This window comes from Podarcis vaucheri (genome assembly GCF_965113315.1).
Source record: "Podarcis vaucheri genome assembly, chromosome: 5".
In the NCBI taxonomy this organism is placed as follows: domain Eukaryota; kingdom Metazoa; phylum Chordata; class Lepidosauria; order Squamata; family Lacertidae; genus Podarcis; species Podarcis vaucheri.
Genome location: NC_138763.1, coordinates 62,077,785 through 62,098,440, shown reverse-complemented (window position 1 = coordinate 62,098,440; position 20,656 = coordinate 62,077,785). Strand labels below are relative to the sequence as shown.

At 39.7% G+C, this 20,656-nt stretch overlaps 1 protein-coding gene across 2 annotated transcripts in view; it reads left to right on the top strand.

Annotated features, from left to right (window-relative positions):
* Positions 1 to 20,656, top strand: part of TCERG1L (transcription elongation regulator 1 like) — a 185,531-nt gene that overhangs the window by 139,467 nt on the left and 25,408 nt on the right. For both annotated transcript variants that reach the window (XM_082222900.1, XM_082222899.1), the window contains exons 6-8: positions 3,437 to 3,537; positions 8,441 to 8,529; positions 18,923 to 19,077. In XM_082222900.1, the coding sequence (XP_082079026.1) occupies positions 3,437 to 3,537; positions 8,441 to 8,529; positions 18,923 to 19,077 (345 nt within the window). The remainder of the gene's footprint in view (positions 1 to 3,436; positions 3,538 to 8,440; positions 8,530 to 18,922; positions 19,078 to 20,656) is intronic.

Here is a 20,656-nt window from a genome sequence, read left to right as displayed (position 1 = left end):
CATCCTGTTCTCACAATGGCCAACCAGATACCTATGAGAAGCCCCACAGCAGGACCTGAATGCAAGACCAACTCTTTCCACTTGTGATTCCCAGCAACTGACATTCAGAAGAATACTCCCTCCATCGGTGAGAAAGAATATAGCCACCATACCTAGTAGCCATTGATAGCTGTATCCTCCGTGAATTTGGAATCCCTTCCCTTTGAACATTAGGTAGCTGGTGCCTCTCTTAAATTTTTGGCACCTACCTTCCTCTTTCAATGTGCCTTTTCAAGCTTTCCCAGTCTGGAAGTGTTTTGGAGATGGTTTTAATGTTTGTTTTGCTGCCTTGGGCTGCTTTCAGAGAAAAGGCAGGGTAGGAATTGAATTAATGATTTATAATAATAATTTTTCTAATCCTCTTTTAAAGCTATCCATGCTGGTGGCCATTATTCTGTCCCGTGGGAGTCTATTCCATAGTTTAACGATGTGTGCAATATATCTGTATCTTGCTTTTCCAGCCAGCAGGTAGGCTAGGCTAAGTTAATATGTGTACATAAGCAGCCGTTCTTGTCATAAGATGCATATACAGTGAACTGAGCCCAGGAAATCCTGGACATCCCTGGGTATACGTGCTTCTTTTCTGCTGAAGCAACAAAGGGGGTGCAGGTTTGGTCCCTTGCCAGCAAATGGGCTGTCTTAGGTTCCAGTGGATCCTCAGATGACTTTCCTATTTCCCCACCTAAACACCCAATTTAAACCTACTGTTGATAGCAGCATTATTGGTGGTGGTTCCAGAACAGGCCACATCTTTTGTTGATGCTGCAGGCTTTTTGCTGTGATGGAGCTTCTCTCACGCTCTTCTGTATCCAACCCCACTCCTTAGTCAGACAGATCAGATACTAGTATTGCTCCCTAGGTGCCCCTTTCTGACGTCAGCCTCAACCTGCTATGTATCCAGGTTTGAAGGTAGCAGGCTTTTCTGCATAGCAGTCAGTAAGAGAGGCTGTTGCTTTACAGTCTTGTGTGAAGGTTTCCCAGACGTATCTGGTTAGCCACTGCTGGAAACAAGATGACGGATTATGTGGCCCCTTAGATCCACAGGACTGCTTTTACATTCTTATTACTGTATAGGAAGGTGTGGAAGAGACGAGCACTACTCTTTGTGTTCCAGAGTCAGATAAAAAAGTCAGTGCTGGTGAAAGCATGATTTCCTCGTTCTCACTGCATTTACACTGTGATGAATTTTGAGTGCTGATTAGCAGCTGTCTCTTGTCAAGATATGAATGGAAATATTTTGATGACTGATTGTGTCTGCCCACACTTGCCAGCTTTATGGGTTGTGAGGTTTTTCTTCTTCTGCTCATTTGGATCATGCTCAGAGGTTTGAAATCAGAAGTAAAGACTTCACATTTCATTCACACAGGAATGTATCACTTTTTAGACGTGAACAGGGCCAGCTCACAAATGAGGCAAGATGAGGTGATCAACTCAGGCGGCAGGATACACAGGGGCAGTGAATATTCTCACAGTTCCCACAATATCCTCACAGTTCCTTCAAGCTCCCCCCACTCCATATTGCCAGCTTGTTCAAGCTCTCCCCAGTCTCCTCTGTGTCCCATCACCCCTACTTTATTCAAATCTCTGCCACTGTTTAAAACCACCATTTTAAAATCTGTATACCATTTTGCTCCTCTCTCCCTCCCTGACTTCATACAAATCCAGGATTGTGATGCAGCACTGCAAATCATTGCAGTTTTATGTATATAGAAATGTATATGGTGGGATAAATGTTTAAAACTGATGATGACTCTTAATTCCCTGGCTGATTCACTTATTTTTAGAACGTTTAGGAAGAAATGCAACTCTATTGTTTTCTACTACCAAGGGAAATGCCCTTAGCACTGTAAAACAGTGTGCCTGCCAACATCCTGTCAGTGGTTCTGTTTTGTCCCAGTACTAATCTCAATTTGCAGAGTTAAAGTAAGATTAAGTAGCCTAAGAGCCCATCTCTGGTATCTCTTTATCTTTGCACCAGAAGTTTCAAAATTGTGAATGAGATTTCTACGTTGTGTGCACAGCTGATGCACCGCACTAGCAGCAATGCCCACAGCCATTCTCTCTGTGAAAGGAGCATCTGCCAGCAGGCCACTGGTGAGGAAGAGAGATGGAATTTAATTTGCTGGCTTCTTTTGAAGCAGGCCACCAAAGTCAAGTTATTTTATAGATAAGTTGATAAGTTGAGTTGTCAGATATATGGTTTCAATTGGGACTCAACACAGAGCATAAGAGCTGTCTCTTTCATGCCTTTATTTTCTAGTACTTATTTACCCCCCAATTTTGTGTAATATTCCAGCCATTCTATACAATGGCAGATAAGGCAGGCACCTGCTAATGTTTTGTTTTCATTATCTACTAAAGCCTTTTTTTTTGTTTAGGGAAGTGTACTTAGACATGTAATTTTATTGTGTATATTCGTTTCAGAACTGCTGGTTTTTATCTAAATTTTGACCATGTTTATGCCTGTCTGTCTTTTATTGATATTTTATTTTGAATATTTTTATATTGTACTATGGTGACTGCTTAATTAATTGGTACATAATATTGTTAAATAAAAATAAAGCAAATAATAAATAACTATATTTTATTCTGTAAGCATGAAACCTGTAGTACACACACATGCACTAGTTCCATTGAAATCAACAAGGCAAATTGGTTATGGTTTCAACTTAATGTGTATGAAAACCATTATGTGCTACAGCAGAAGAGCAAAGCTCAAATCATGCACCTTCTCACTGTGCTTGCAGAAACAAAATTCTATGGTTAGAAAATAAAAAAAATGGGTATCATTTATGTAATATCTGAATAAGCGAGCCTGCTTAATATTGACAACTCTACGTGCAATATGGGTGAGTGCATGAGCCTAAGGTCTGCTCTTACACCCTCACCACGACTGTATCATACATGAAGTTTAGGTGGGACACACGAGCCACAGATTTCCTTCTTTGTCCTGGAATATGTAACACCTGTTGACCTAAGGTCCATGCTAGACATCTCTGGATTAGCTCTACGGAGACACGTTATTCAAGGGCTATGTGAATGTTATGAGGTTCCAATCCATTGCCATAAGTAACTAGTGAAAAAGGTTTTCTTGATCATATAGTTCTACTTCAGCAATTTCAAGAAGCAATGGCTAATGTTCTCTGGCACATTTTGTACCTCCATGAGGAAAACCATATTTTAACAACAAAGTGTTGGGTATTGCAGAGATGCACATTTTCTAAGTGCAACATAATTTACTCATGGGCGGGTGGGTGGGGGGCAACTTTTTTGTATGTCTGCCTAACAAGCTTTTTCAGTTAAACTGTAAAAACCCCAAATAATGGGGAAAATATAAGTCGTTGACAGCTCAGTGGGATATAGTCACTTATTGGATCCAATTACTTTTGTGTTTCAGTTTCGGATAAAGGCAAAGAATCAAACAGGACCTCCTGCCCGCCAACCCTGATTCTACATACTGAAATGAAAAATAAGCCAACAGAGAGTGAAGATGAGAAGGTTTGTTTCTCATTATATTACTCATATTGGGGGTAGATAGTTATCTGCAGAAATCAAACAGATAGCAAGGGTTTGTTCCATAGATTTTGCTTTCAATGTACCAAATTCCTTTGTGCAAGTTTCAAGAATGCATTGTACCATTTATCTATTTCAGAAGCTCTGGTCATAAAGTATTTGATCCCCTGCTAAATTTGCCCGTTTGCCCTCTGATGAAGAAATGACCAGTCTATAATTTTACTGGTTGGTTTATTGGAGCTGTGAGAAACAGAATAACAACAGGAAAGCCCCCCAGAAACCTAGATGACAAAAGTCAGAGATTGATGTGCATTATAATTGTGAAATAAGTATTTGATCTCTTTGCAAAAGATGACTTAGTATTGGTGACAAAACCCTTGTTAGCAATTACAGAGGTCAGACATTTCTTGTAGGTGGCCACCAGGTTTGCACACATCTCAGGAAGTATTTTGCCCCACTCCTCTTTGCAGATCCTCTCCAAGTCAGTAAGATTTCGAGGCTACTGTGTAGCTACTCGAACCTTCAGCTCCCTCCACAGATGTTTGATGGGATTAAGGTCTGGAGACTGGCTAGGCCACTCCAGGACCTTAATGTGCTTCTTCTTGAGCCACTCCTTTGTTGCCTTGACTGTGTGTTTGGGTCATTGTCATGCTGGAATACCCACCCTTGACCCATTTTCAATGCCCTGGCTGAGGGAAGGAGGTGCTCACCCAAGATTTGACGATACATGGTCCCATCCATTGTCCCTTCTATGCGGTGAAGGTGTCCTGTCCCCTTAGCAGAAAAACACCCCCAAAGCATAATATGTCCCCCTCCATGTTTGATGGTGGGGGTGGTGTTCTTGGGGTCATAGGCAGCATTCCTCTTCCTCCAAACACGGCGAGTTGAGCTGATGCCAAAGAGCTCGATTTTGGTTTCATCTGACCACAACACTTTCACCCAGTTCTCCTCTGGGTCATTCAGATGTGCATTGGCAAACTGCAGATGGACCTGTACATGTGCTGTCTTGAGCAAGGGGACCTTGTGGGCTCTGCAAAATCTCAGTCCTTCACGACGTAGTGTGTTACCAACTGTTTTAATGGTGACTATGGTCCCAGCTACCCTGAGATCATTGACAAGTTCCGTCGTGTAGTTCTGGGCTGCTTCATCACCTTTCTCCTGATCATCACAACTCCATGAGATGAGATCTTGCATGGAGCCCCAGACCGAGGGAGGTTGACATTTATTTTGTTTTTCTCCCATTTGCGAATTATTGCACCAACTGTTGTCACCTTTTCACCAAGCTGATTGGCAATAGTCTTGTAGCCCAGTCCAGCCTTCTGCAGGTCTACAATCTTGTCCCTCACATCCTTGGACAGCTCTTTGGTCTTGGTCATGGTAGCTACTTAGGAATCTGCTGGATTGATTGCTTCTGTCGACAGGTATCTTTTGTACAGGTACAGTGGTGCCCCGCAAGACGAATGCCTCGCAAGACGGAAAACCCACCAGACGAAAGGGTTTTCTGTTTTTGAGCTGCTTCGCAAGACGAATTTCCCTATGGGCTTGCTTTGCAAGACGAAAACGTCTCGCGAGTGTTCCGATTTTTTTCCGCTTCCTCCCCCCTTTTTATAAGCTGCTAAGCCGCTAATAGCCTTTTAGCCGCTAATCCGCTAAGCCTTTAATAGCCGCTAATCCGCTAAACCGCTAATAGCGCTAATCCGCTAAGCCGCTAATAGGGTTGCTTCGCAAGACGAAAAAAACACAAGACGAAGAGACTCGCGGAACAGATTATTTTCGTCTTGCGAGGCACCACTGTACTGTAACGAGCTGGGATTACAGGTAAAACCTGTTCCTTACAGCAGGTGTTTCTAATCTCAGCTCGTTGCATACAGTGAAGATACCAGGTAGCCTGACATCTGGCTGGTTGATAGGGGATCAGCTACTTATTTCATTCATTACAATGCACATCAATCTCTGACTTTTGTCTTCTGGGTTTCTGGGGGTTTTCCTGTTGTTATTCTGTCTCTCACAGCTACAATAAACCTACCATTAAAATTATGGATTGGTCATTTCTTCGTCAGAGGGCAAACGGGCAAATTTAGCAGGGGATCAAATACTTTCTCCCCTCACTTCACATGGGAACCAGGGAAAAGATTCAGATAGATCACATGCTTCAAAATTCATGAGACTATACCATTTAAAACTGCACACTGGTGACTGAATATTTACTGAAGCCAAAACTGTTCTGCTCATGAATAGCTACCAGACACACACACACACACACACACACACACACAATTTAATTATGTGTTTGTGGTTTATAAATTAAATCTCAAAACAATTAATATGAACAAAACAACCAGCAAGTAAGAACACCATTAAAAGTTAGAGAGTTTTCAGCACTTCAGGTCTAATAATTCAAATATTTTAAATGCCTGGGTGACTTTTTTTTAAAAAAAAAAGTCTCTAAAAGATAGCAAAATTGGTGTCAGGTATACCTCCTTGAGGAGGGCATTTGATAGATGGAGCTTAAAAGCCCTCTTATTGTAACAAACCTCACTTCTGATCCAGTTGGTATTTGGAGAAAGTCATTGCCCTTACTGTGTGGGCAGGTTGATATGGGAGGAAGGGCTTAGATCCCCCAAAAACTGAGGGGTTTAAGGTGCTAGCACCTTAAATTCAGCTTGAACATGAATAGTCAGCCAACTGAGTTCTTTTAAGACTGGCATTATATGACCTGGGCAAGTAATGTCAGTCAGAACTCCAGATACTCCATTCTCCACCATATGACACTTTTGAATGGACTTCAGGGGCTGTCTTTCCCCTCAAAAATTACATTTCTAACTGTATTTTCCTCACAAAATGCAGTCCTGAATGCACACAAGGTCTGTCATCAGAATCTGCTACGCTTCCATAAGTCAGTAAAACTGCATTTGTTGCCTGAAACCTCCTCTTGTTTCCAGGGGAAAGATACTGGCTCTGCCATTTTCTCAAACTAAGGAGGATCCCTGCTGGAATTTCCTCAGCCTCTCCACATATTTCAGCCTTCACTGTTTTTGTTTTAACAGAAGGTTGAACAGAGGTACTTGATCAATACATTTCCCCTCATTTTCTAGGTTTTGCCTCTCCATAGGCCTTGCAGAGTCCTTGTGGATTTATGGAAGTACATGTTTCACATCAACATTGCTCTGTGTCTTCATCTCTCCACTGGCCTGCAGAGGCACTCTTAAATGCTACAAGAATCCGTGAAGTAATTTTGAAGAGCACTCTCTAAGTGTCCTACAGTGCTTAAAGAAAAAGCACTGTCAAGCTGTAGCCCTTTATGGACCTGCCTTCTCCTTCTATTCACTCACTCATTCTTTAAGCCACTAGCATAAATGAACAGGCTATGACCTTCATAAAAGTTGTGACTGTGGAACTGGATAGATAAATGCTGTCGTGCATTTTGTACAACCGCGTGAGGTGCTTAGCATGTGGAAAAGTCAAATCCTGTGAAAGGTTAAGGGGGGCACTCAGATGTCCTTTTTATTGGGCATTAATGATGAGTTGTGCTCATATTGGGGCAGTTATATATGATTCCACTTTCAGTACTGTTTATGCCTGCTAACATTTCAGGGTGGTCGTACTGCTTCATTTCCAAAATGTTCTGCTGAAACCCTGTAATTTTTTTATACCACGTACATTCCGGTTTATTTATTGTATTTTGTTGCACAGGATTGCCCCTTAGGAAAGTAATAATAGGGTGACATTGAAGAAGCATCACAGAGCAATTTATAAATTAATGTGTGGCGCAGTGAATAAGGTTTCTGGAATTCAATGGACCTAGGTTCAAATACTTTTTCTCACCTAAAACCTAGCATAATGTGATTGGATTTATTATTTTTCTATGCCGCTTTTAATTCAAATGACTCCCAAAGTGGCTTATAAACAATAAATAACAATAACATCCCCACCCCACCTGAAATGGAAATGGAACTAGTTGTGATTGTTGCAAATAAATGAATGGTAAAATAATAATTTAATTGAAATGCACAATAGGATTGAGTCATAACATCTGATGTAGAGTGGTTCTTTTCTGTAACAATCCTGACAATTGTTTTATCTATACACACATTTTTTGTATTTTGTACATTAGTATGTTATTATCAAGATTAAGTACAGGACTACAATTACCTTTCTATTCATCTCTTTCTAGTTCTTTTATATTGTTTATTGCTCCCTGCTAAGTTCCTTATAGGTTGATGTATTGTTTGTATGAGTGCAAAATAGCATATGCTTAATTTCAATAGAGACTGCAAGTTGAAGTGAAGCACGTAGTATAATGATTATTGCAGATATTAATATTGTGAAGCATGAAGTGAGTGGATGCATAATAAATGACTCTTTTTGGAAATAAACATTGTCAAGACCCATAAAAATATTATTCAAAGTTTTACTTGAAGAATTCTTCAAAACAGAACAAAATAACCAAAGATACAGCCAAATTATCCGTAAGACATATGCTTGACCAAGCATAATCAGTTCAGCATCTTACAAAATATGAAAAAATCCAAACAGACCTATAAGCTCTCTCTCTCTCTCTCTCTCTCTCTCTCTCCATTTCACTTGGAGCTGTTTTCATTGAGAGCTTCATTTACATCTTCACTCCACAGTGTTTTGAGACAAAATACTAAAGGCAACACCATCCAAAATGGCTATTTGCAACTCAGTACCTTTGTCACCTGAACTAAGGTTACAACACTCACACGTTAGCTAGCAGAAAACAACAATTTGTTAATTACCAACTCTAAAGATTGAATGTTGAACCTTCATTAATGCAGAGGCATTTTCCATTTCTGTGTCAATTAAACCAATTATACTTAACAAACATGTCTTTTGTTGATCAATCTCTCTATTTTTCCATGTGAAGAATCACCCTTTAAAACTGCTCCCAGACGATGACAATTCTTCAAATGGCAACAAGCCTGTGGCATCCACTCCTGTGCCAGGATCTCCATGGTAAGCATATCTACTCCAGATAGTTTCACTCATCCTATCAGCACTATTGCCACCCAAATGGAGGGTTTGTTTTGCCATGGCCAATTAAACAGAGGAGAAACAAATATCTTGGAAATAATGGCATGTTTCACAATCTTCCTTCCGAAACTATCACTGCAACTTTTTGCTACTGGTCTCATAACTGTACAAAAAAATGAAATCAATACATTTTTGTATTTAAACCTGCTCTATTCCTAAAATTCTGAATGGATGACTAGTTAAAAGTCCACATTAAGTACTGGAAAAAAATAAGATTTAATATATATACCAAAATCTCAAAATTATGGTACACGTAACTAGAAGCATGTCTCCTTGAACTTGGTGACACTTACTTCCAGGAAAGCATGCACAGGATTGTGCTGTCAGTTACACAGCAGCTCAGATAAAAAGTCTAGGGACATCTGGGATCTGTTTTGTTTCCTGAGAAAAACACTTCCATTTGTGCATCATGCTGATTCCCATTTTTAGCTGTTGTTATCATGACAACTTCCATGCTTCCATAAAGTTACATGCCACTCCAATCTCCAAGCCGTATGAAATTCCAGGGGTACCAGTCGTGCTAACCAGAGTCTGTGTTCCCTTCTGGACAGTTAGGCACAGCGGAGTCTGTGGTGCCTTTATGATATATGGTTTATTTGCAAATATATACAAGCTGAATCCAGTGGAGGGATCTCCAGCATTACATTCCAAGAGATTCTGACCTCTCCCATAGCCACAACATTGGATTCAAAACAGGCACCAGCATCCTGCTTTTTTGACTCTCCAGCCCACTGCTTAGTACCTGTTCCTTAACTCCTCTGTGTCACTCTAAACTCTCAACTTTTATCCCCTAAAGAAGCGAAGAAGCCTATTCAATTTCTGCTTTTCACACCTAGCCCCTTGGATGCTCTGAACTTCCCAGTTGTTTATCCCATGCTCCCTACCAGGCTATCATCTCAAGGAAGCTTGCCTCACTCAATTAGTGCCTGACTCATGTTAATTTCCTAGGATTAAGGAGGGGTCATGTCTTAAGATGTCTGCCTGATTTAATTAGCTTTCACATATGCTAATAACAGAGGCTTATCTGTGGGTCCACGGCAACTCTTACTACACACTTGTTTCCCATCTTAATCACACATCAGTCTGGCTATTTCCCGGTTCTAACATCCCAACCTTAATTCAGAACTCTGATTCATAACAATGCTGTAAAAAAATCCATAATATCACAAAGGAATAACATTAATCATGGCAGAATACCCAATAGAACCATAGAGACTCAATCTGATAATAATAATAATAATAATAATAATAATAATAATAATAATAATAATAACCTGACACTTAACATCAAGCTGATTCCACCTGATAATCTATCACAGAATCACACTGAAACATGGAGCAATCCTTTAAGGAGCATCTTATTAATTCATGCCTATTTAGATAGGAAATCAAAATATTTATGAAATATTACTACACCCAGTAAAAACCTGGAATTGATCCCCAACCCTCTCCACTCGTAGGTTGGCTCCATGCTTCTGTGGTTGATGTGACATTACCAGGCATAGGCTGGGATGTCATTCGGAAACAAGAGCAGGAATTAACAGGGAGAAATGTAAAGTATTGCACTTGGGCAAAAAAAAAAGAGAGGCACAAATACAAGATGGGGGACACCTGGCTTGAGAGCAGTACATGTGAAAAGGATCTAGGAGTCTTGGTTGACCACAAACTTGACATGAGCCAACAGTGTGACGCGGCAGCTAAAAAAGCCAATGCAATTCTGGGCTGCATCAATAGTAGTATAGCATCTAGATCAAGGGAAGTAATAGTGCCACTGTATTCTGCTCTGGTCAGACCACACCTGGAGTACTGTGTCCAGTTCTGGGCACCACAATTCAAGAAGGACACTGACAAACTGGAACGTGTCCAGAGGAGGGCAACCAAAATGGTCAAAGGCCTGGAAACGATGCCTTATGAGGAACGGCTAAGGGAGCTGGGCATGTTTAGCCTGGAGAAGAGGAGGTTAAGGGGTGATATGATAGCCATGTTCAAATATATAAAAGGATGTCACATAGAGGAGGGAGAAAGGTTGTTTTCTGCTGCTCCGGAGAAGCGGACACGGAGCAATGGATCCAAACTACAAGAAAGAAGATTCCACCTAAACATTAGGAAGAACTTCCTGACAGTAAGAGCTGTTCGACAGTGGAATTTGCTGCCAAGGAGTGTGGTGGAGTCTCCTACTTTGGAGGTCTTTAAGCAGAGGCTTGACAACCATATGTCAGGAGTGTTCTGATGGTGTTTCCTGCTTGGCAGGGGGTTGGACTCGATGGCCCTTGTGGTCTCTTCCAACTCTATGATTCTATGATTCTATGATTCTATGAATTCTGAGAGGGACTCCAGGTTGTATAGCTTAAAGCAGATTAAAAGGTGAGTTTCTGATTGCTTCTGTGCAGCCTGCCCCACCCATATTTGCTCCCCTTAGCAGTGCAGCTAGCACAGTTGCAAAGCTAAGCAGGGTCCGGTTTGGTTCCAAATTGGATGGGGGACCATGTTTTGAGATTTCTGCATTTTAGGGGATTGGACTATATGATACTTAGGGTCACTTCCATCTCAACAATTCTATGATTTATGGCATACTGCAAGGCCATGGAATAGTCATAGCAACTAATGCATCATATTCACAATTCACATACAGGCAAAATACCTAAAGGAAAATGACGTTTTCTGTCTTCTAGGTACATTAAAAGAACATAAATAGGTCATTGCATTTGCTTAGAGGAATGTGTGTGCCATTATGAAGATATTTAGACTGGATGTATGAATTATTTTAAAAAGCAACATATTTCCTTTTTCCTTGTTCTTAGTGGTTCAAAATCTGGATCTCTGCATCCTACGTGGTAGTTTTAAACCTCATAATACACCTCAGTTCCTTTTTATTAATCCACAGTGTATTGAAATCCTGTTTAATAGAGTCAAACTGTTCATAGCTTGATGTCACAATTTATTTCCCTATATACCAGGTTTCCTATATACCAGAATTTTTGGTCCTCCACATGTTGCTGAACTACAACTCCCATAATCCCTGCTCATTAGCCACACTTACTGTGTGTGATGGGAGCCATATTTCAGCAATGCCTGGAGGGTTAAAAGTTTGTCACACTTGCTCTATAGCCTTGTGAGGTGTACCTGTGTATATGGGTATGAATGGATGGGCAGGCAGATGGGAGACACACACACACACACACGGAGGAAATGTAAACAGCAGAGCTAAAATACTGTGAAATGCAAAGGTACAGTCTGTAACAGTCCTTTACATTTATCTATATCTATCTATCTATCATCTATCTATCTATCTATCTATCTATCTATCTATCTATCATCTATCTATATTAATTGCTATATCTATGTATATCTCCCAACTGAGGCTCATGCTTTATGCATTTGATGAAGTGGACTCTAGTCCACAAAATTTTATACCACAATAAAGGTGTTACAGCTTTTCCCTATACACATTTAAGTGGAAGTCCCACAGCAGTTAATGGGATGTAATCCTAAGTAAGTCCTAATAAGATCACACCCTTAGTTCTTAAAATGCCACTAGGGTCTTCTTTGTGTTTACAGTGAATTGGTTGGCTAATGGTTATGTACGTTGCTCCTGAAATAGATGGCCTTGGAAGGAAGTAGTCTTCCCTGTGTAAGGGATTTTTAATTAGAGGCTGGATGGCCACCTCTCAGGAGTTTCTGCATCAGCAGGGGTTTGTACTAGACAAGAACAGAATAAGATTCCTACTGGATCAAAGATCAATCCAGTTTTGCAGTGGCCAACCAGATGTTTATGGGAAGCCTGCAAGCAGGATATTGGTACAATCACACTGCTTGTGTTCCCCAGACGCCAAGTGCAACAGTACTCTCACCCCCTGTGATTCACAGCAACTGCAGTATCATTCCAAGTGTGACTGCTCTATAAATTTTTCGTGTTAGGCATTATAAAAGCGACAATTTTATTTTTAAATGCTTAAAATTCTAACATGGAATTTGCCTTTCTTCTTCTCCCTCTCCTCCTCCTCCACCTCCTTCTCCTCTGTGACACACTGGCTCAAATTTTTATCAAGCTATCTATCATGATCCCAATATTTCTTTCCTGATCAGTCACTGCCACTTCGGTATATGTGGTTGGGATGTTTTTTACCTCCTTGTACATCACTTTATAATTGCCTACATTGAACCTCATTTGTCATTTTAATTCTGTTTTATCACATTTGGAGATACTCTTTTGGAGCTCCTTGCAATTCTTTTTAATACCCTGAATAATGGTGTCATAAGCAAACTTGACCTTTTACTGCTCACCCCAAACTTCATATCATTTATAAACAAGTTTAAGAATGCAAGTTCCAAAAGGAACCCCCCACCCCACCCCTACTTAGATCCCTTTAATTGAGAGGCAATTGCTTTGGTTCTTTCCAACTCTATGATTCAATTATTGCTGATATTTCTTGTTCCCTCCAGACAATACTTATTTTCCTCAGCATTGATGCTGTTTAACTAGCATTTGATTCAGTCACAAGCACTATCATGTGATCCAGGTGTTCCTTCTTTCCTAGCCTTGCCATATTTCAAAAAGTTTGCAAAAAACGCAATTTTTCAATTGACTTCCCTAAGATCCAGGACAAAGTGCTGCCTTTCAGAAATCCCCCCCAGATGCCAATTCCGCCTTTGAATGTTTGGGAAAATCTGGACGTATGGCAGCCCTATACTTTCCAGAGACAATCCCTGTAATTTTTCTGTGTGCTCCCTGAAAACCACAGTCCTTTTTTTGGGGGGGGAGGCTTGTTGGAATGCCTTATTTAAAATAGAGCTTTAAATTATTTAGGGTTCAGCTGCTGCTCTAGGGTCTTTATAGTTAAAGCTGCAAGCCTACATTGGTTAGGGAGTAAGCCCCACTGAACAGAGTGGAACTTCTAACTACACATGCGTAGAATAATCAGCTCAGTAGATTAATCACTGAGGAGACAATAGATTTCATCTCTAGCAGATATGAACTTTTAACATTGCAGATTAAAACAAAACAAAAAAATCAGACATAGGTTTACCTCAAAGACCACTTGCCCTCTTGGCTTTTAAATCAGTGGAGGACATTTTGCTGCTGCAAAATGAATGAAGAATGTGTGATACAGAAGGTAATAATCCAAGTTAAACTGAAGCTATAAACCAGGAGTTTTGCTTTTAAAAAGCTAATCTTAACTATCGAGGAAGGAGCCTTGTGGCATCTTGAAGACTATTAACTGTGCTGTCCATTTTTGTGGACTAAACCCCACTTTCTCAGATGAAGATGATTAAAAAAAACAGAAGTTTGTCACATCAAATAATTAGTGCTTGAAGAACTATTTTCTGAAGTTTATCCCTTTGCGGTGTGATCCTAAACATGTCAGCCCTACACCCACTGAACACAATGGTACTTAAATCTGATTCAGTGTGCTTAGTATTGTAGCTTTTCAGAAGATTTTATATATAAAATTCTTCTATCGCCACCTTTTTTAATTAGTGTCCTGTGAGTGAAACAAATTACCATACTTTTGCATTTGGATAATTGAAACCTTTATTATGCCAAATAGGGACAAGCAGTGTGCGATTCTGGGAGATGAGACCGATAATGGTTAAATTAAATGTCAAATTGGGTTAGAAGTGAGAAAGTGAAGGCATTTCTAGAGGGAGCTGCCATTTGGATCCATTTCTAAGCACCTCTCCAGAGGGGCTTGCTAGGTTTTTCAGTTAGATATGGAAAAGGACCGTTTCTATTTTAGCTATTACCTTGCTTTTATTAAATAAATACCTCGACTTCAGCCAGCCCAGTGGTAACGGTCCACACAATGAATGTGTGTTTTTGGTGGTAATCAATTCTCTTATTATGCATGGCAGTGAAAACACAGACCAGAGAAGTGGAATTTAGAAACAGAGGAGAGAATGAATTGTGGAATGATCAAAATTTCCAGGACAGGGAAATGATCAAGAATTTTATTGGCAAAAAGGCTTCAGAAGATTATACTCCTGTGCATCTCTTAACATCTCACTACTTAAAAGACTGAGGGTTTCCCGCTTTAGTTTAGAATTAGCTCTCAGAACTCAATGTGTTGGCTCCACGGCAAACATTGTATATGTATATTACAGTGTATATTACATTGAGTTCACTGACAGTGAATAGATAAATGCCTGCTGTCTTCTACTTTCATGTGTATTCCTCCATAGCAAAAGCAAAATAGTAAAGTAGAATGTGCAAAATTGTCTTCAATGGCCAGTGGCCTTCCTCCCTTGCGCTTGGCCTCCTACAAGGCAGAAGGAGGAGGAGGAGCCAGCCATTGAAACTGTGCTGTGCTCGGCTCTGTGCTCGGCTTCCTTTGCCCCCTCGACATTGGGGAGGGGAGCGCCCCTTCCCCAAAGATATGGGGGGCAAAGTAGTTTGGGCCCCATGAGTTGGCACCTCTAGCACAGTGTTGCCCCGGGGCAGGCAAAAAGAAATGGCCATGAGATCAATCAATCAATTGATCTCACAAAGTCAATATAGATAGAAATACAAGAACAACTGTTTAATAAATAAATTACCACAGTACAAACACAATAATAACTCTTAAAACAAAGCTAGGAAGTCATGCACGGGTGGAGGGAAGTCTTTGAGTCACGAGGGGGGAAAGCATGGAATAATTAAGTAAAAACTAAATGTGGATTTAAAATATAATAGAAAATTTGAATGTATAAAAATGAAAAATATGAAATTCTATGTAAATAATACATGCATTGAAACATCAATAAATGGATCAAAGAAAGAAAGAAAAGAAAAGAAATGGCCATGATGGCAGGGAGTAGGCAGGTAGTGGCACATTCCCATTGTGCCTCAGGTGTTAAGAATCTTCTTGCCTCATTATTCTGCAGGAGTTGGGGGGCCCTCTTCCCACTTTCTGTTTTAGTGGATGCGGATCAGGGGTAAAATATGGCTTGGCTTGGAAATGAATTAGACCGTTTCCTGATTGTTTGGAACATGGCTCAGCTTATTTCCAATGCCATCCACAGAGGGCTCACCCACCCTTATCTCTAACTGCTTGAAAACTGTATCTTATTTGGGACACTTATCTACAGCTCTGAATATTTATTAGCTTTTATTTTATGTATTTAGTTCATATCCTTATATTCCTTCTAAGGGGCTGCTAGGGTAGTTCACCATAAAATACAATGAACAATACAAGCCAAGCAATAAAATCAGCATAATAAGTACAGTTGCAAGCCTTCCCACCCCCACCGCAAAATAGAAAGCCCAGCTATTTCTTGTCTTCATAGATCTGATAGGCTGTGCCACTTCATAGTTCTAGGGATAGGTGAATCAATCTATTTCAAGCACTTTTGCCTCTGTTCACCCATAAGTTCATTAATACCCCCATTTCTGCACTAATTTATGCATTTAGAAAACAATAATCTGCACCAAAAAATTAATATTTATTTAAGTCCTACTTTAAAATGCCTACTTTTTCCTGCAAAATATGCATTTCTAAATATATTTTCTCTTTAAAGCTGCATTCTTGCATGTATCTTGATTTAGTCCCTGTGGAACCCCCTCCCATCAGATGTCAAAGAAATAAACAACTGACTTTTAGAAGACATCTAAAGGCAGCCCTGTTTAGGGAAATTTTTAATATTTGATAATATTAATAATTATTGTATTTTAGTATTTTACTGGGGAAACCCAGCCAGACAGGTGGGGTATAAATAATCAAGTATTATTATTATTATTATTATTATTATTATTATTATTATTATTAAAGTCAAGAATTGCACCTGAACATTCTGAAAGTGCAAAAGCCAGCGGATGTGCACATTAGTCCATTTGAGAGGTGTGGATCAGCTCAGTTCTTGCTGAAATTTGCCAATATTTAGTTCCTCGAGCATTCTTTTGAGTTTCTCCAGTTTTAGCCCTTTGCTTTGAGCTGAACAAACAGCTTATCTTGAGATGATTTGGAAGATCAGTGATCAGGATCCCCTGCGGTTATTTGTTAATTCAAAGCAGTTTGTGAGGCCTGCTCATTTGTCTGAGGCTGCCATTTTCCTTTGTCCAAAACTGTCCCATTGGTTGTGAAGAGACAGGCAGGATGCTGTGCCAGCCCCACTCAAGCTTAATAGCAGCTCTATGGTTTCGATTAGCTATAGGGCATGGGAGGAAAGGCTTACAAATTCTTAACTGGTATATGAGAACATCCATAGAAAGCCATATGCAGAGGTCTTTGCCCCTAATTGTTACTGACACTAATAATATGAGTGTTTATGCATTCATTGGTGGCACTCAATATTATTCTTCATATAATCCAGATATTTATTTTACTGAGACAGTACGTTTAGTCTTATGTTAAATCAATTAAGTACTGATTTATCCTCCTGTTCTCACATCACATGCTGGCTCCTTAATGTACATGCTTCCATGGCCATGATATTTATAGAACTTTAGCTTTCTGCTCCTTAAGCTTTCTATCAACTTCAGTGTGATCTACTGTGAGCTAAAAACCTGGTCAATGATGTGCTTACAGTTTCTGAGCTGATTAACAGGGTTGGTAGTGGAATTAAGAACCACGCTTCCGAAACATGCACAAAAACAATCATAAAATTTCCCTTGAACATTATTACAAAAATCACAGGAAAAAATGTTTATCCAATTCATAGTTCAACAAGAACAATAATTTTAAACTAAGTCTTTTCTTCTTTAATCTGGAAATGAAAAAATCCTTTATCACAGATAACATGTTTGAAAATTGCCCAGTAGATTTCTTTCCAAAGCCATTAGGTATTACTAATAATTTCAGTAACATTTTGCTGTAATTTAATTACTCCTAATTTATTATGTGAAAACTAATTCCATCTTCCTACTGCTTAATCTTTATTAATCTTTCATTTATATGCAAGCTTTCATTCTGAAATCTAGCTTCCTTCCTCCATCTGACACCTACCATACAGATAAGAGCTTAAGGGGTTTTTTGTGCCCCTGTGGAGTATTTATGATTGGTAATAAAATAACATTTTGTGCAAGTTTAATATATATTTTTCCAATGACACTTATATTCATACTCTGAAGTTCAGATTTTAGAAATCTGCTTTAATCCCAAAACTAACTTTGTTATCTAAAATCTGCTGGTTTTCTATTAGATTTTAGATTCATTTCAGTTGTTAGTAAAATGAATCTAGTGATGCCTACCCTTATAAACCCTTCTAAATGTTTGTACAATGTATATTTGGTTATTGTTCGTTCCACCCCCATCCACCCCTGGCATGGATTGATAAATATAGCTGGTAGATTAATTATATACGGCATATATCATGCAAAACAGCTGGAGACTCCTTTGACCCACCAGCCTGCATCAATTTAGAAATGAACCATGGCCTTAAAAAAAAGTATTTCTTTCTTTACCATATTGTGTTGCAGTAGTAACCTATTATTATGGCAATTACAATTACTAGTTGTGAAAATGTGCTGATAATTGTGAGTGATGATTTCTTAACATATACCAGGGTCATGAAACAATGAAATTTCTTCCAACAGCCCTGCTGGGGACCCAGCTTTTGCAAAGTTTACATCCTATTATTGCATGACGTGCTTGTATAAAAATACATTATTGGGTCTATGGATTTTTTTTTAAGGGCCAAACTATACATGACAAATCCATGACAGATCTTCTAAAATGTAGTCATGGTGGGCAGGTTGCCTATTAGTTCAACGGTGGCGGCAGCGGTGTTCAGCTTTTGCTGCCGTGTACCATTACCATGACCAAATTTGTCCTCCCCAATATGCGGAAATTGTATTTATCATTCTTGGGATAGCAGCAGCTCTGGGGAGGTGACATTTATTTGGAAAATGGCCAAGGGGTAAGGGTTAAATAGCCCTCACCATGGCACTGATGTGAACAAGTCAGCAGCCTCCAACAGCTGCACATGAATGTGGAACTATGGATGGAATATGCATTCACTTATGGAAAATACCAAAGTCATATTCTGTTCAGCACCATGCTGGCCCCAACTGTATATATTGGCCCAACCCATCCTTTGTGTCCATATTACTCAACTGTGCTCCCCTCCACACATTGGAGGGAGAAGGTCTGAAGTGGGGAACTGTTTTTTACACATGAAAGCTCTGTGTGCAATCATTGTTCCAAATTGCAAGGAGAATCTACACAGCCTGGCCAGATAATGGGAATGTAATGCAGCAGGTGGGGTCACCATGCATAGACCTACTTTCTTTAGAACCATGGCTGGGAACGCCAGCATAAGACTAGAATTAGCACTGCAAGAAATATCTTTCTTCCCACACTGTATTTGAGATTCTCTAAGCCTAGTTTGTTGATTGAAATAGGTGTATAGTCTGGACTGGAGATGACCGAGTCTTCTTCTTCAACCCTACAATGCAGTTGTCAGTATGGGAGAAGCCTGTGGATCTAAAGAATCGTGGTGATATTAACAGAATCATTGAAGACCCCCCTCATAAACGCAAACTGGAAACTTCAGCAAGTAACTAATGCTGTGATTATTTTCATCTATTTAAATTTAAAAGATGTCTATTTAGATCTGAGATGATGGCCATGAAATATGCAAAGTTGAATGTCAAATGATCGTAACTTGAATGTTGATCTTGTGTTAGTTCGGCATCTGATCTTTGAATGATCTCCTCATCAGTTCCGATTTACACTAAAAGGTCTAATATTCAAATTGCTGGTTATTACTGGAGTACCCCAAATGGCTTGGGACCAGGTTAAATGAAGAATTTCCTCCTCCTACGTAGACCTTCTTATCAGTTATGATAATCTATGGAGACCTTACTACCACCAAGAGAAGGGTGGTTGAAGGAAACTTGAGATAGAGCCTCGTTGGTGGCAGTGCCCCACTTGTGAAATTTTGTATCAAGAGAGGTTAGAATGGCATTCATGGTTTCTAGCTAGGTAGTTAAAACAGTTTTATTCTTCTAAGCTTTTAATGTATTTTCATTGTACCAGATGTCACTCCTCTATATTATATATAATTCTGGATTTTAAAAATCAAAGTTTATTTTATTAAAATATTTATTTCTGTAAACTCCTTTGTGGAGCAAAAGGCAACATAGAAATGTTTCAATAGATAAATTATGTTAAGATGGGCACCCACCTGTTGTGATCAGGGAGCCAAGAATTCTTTATGTCAACCTATTTTTAAAACCTGACCCTAAACATGTTTAAATGGAAGCAGGCCTGGCGGGTTTCACTACTGCCAAAATGCAATTAGACTTAGGATGCTAGCTCAAATCTGCCTTCTTTTGTCTTCCATGCAGTTATATTTCATTTGTTCTTATCAGAAATGCCCCAGCGTAGCTTGTTTTATCCAAATGTTTTATTGACTATGCTGCCCAGGGGAGCTGTCTTGTAATAAATGATTATTTAACCCAGCTGTAGGAAACAAATCTCAAAGATCCATCTCGCTGGAATGATGGAAGATTTGGCAGAAATGTAGGTACTTCCGTCCAAAACATGGTATTGTTAGTCAATCTTCAGACACCGGAGACTTCTTAAAGACATCCTTGGCACTAAGAAAGAATTATTGCTGCTGAGCTCAGATATATTTTAAATTGTATGTGTTCTATATATGTATGTGTCTGTGTGTGTATTGATGCAATATTTTTAAAGTCTAGTACTGGTGGGCAAATCAGCAGTGCTCGCTCATCTTTTGCTAGGAAGGAAACACCTTCGAGCATACATATTTTCCTTGTTGCGCTTATGCAACCAAGATGCAACTTTCTTTTAGAGCTTATTCCAGGATGATCAAGCCGCCTGCACAACTTGTCAGTCACCAAGTCAAACACAGCCCGTGTGTGAGCTGCAAGTCCCAAGCAGGCAGTAAATCCTATAGATGCATAGGAAGTTTTCTCATAGTGATCCATCTGAACTGACTGGCTGCAGCACTTTGGGGTTTCAGGCAGGGATCTTGCCCAAAGTCCCCTTGGGATCTTCTGGCTGCAAGGCATGTACTCTGCTATACTACCATGATTATTTATTAAATTTCTATACAGGCGGCAACCATTTTAGATGAGTCCAATTGACGTGCGGTCGTTGATGCGTGG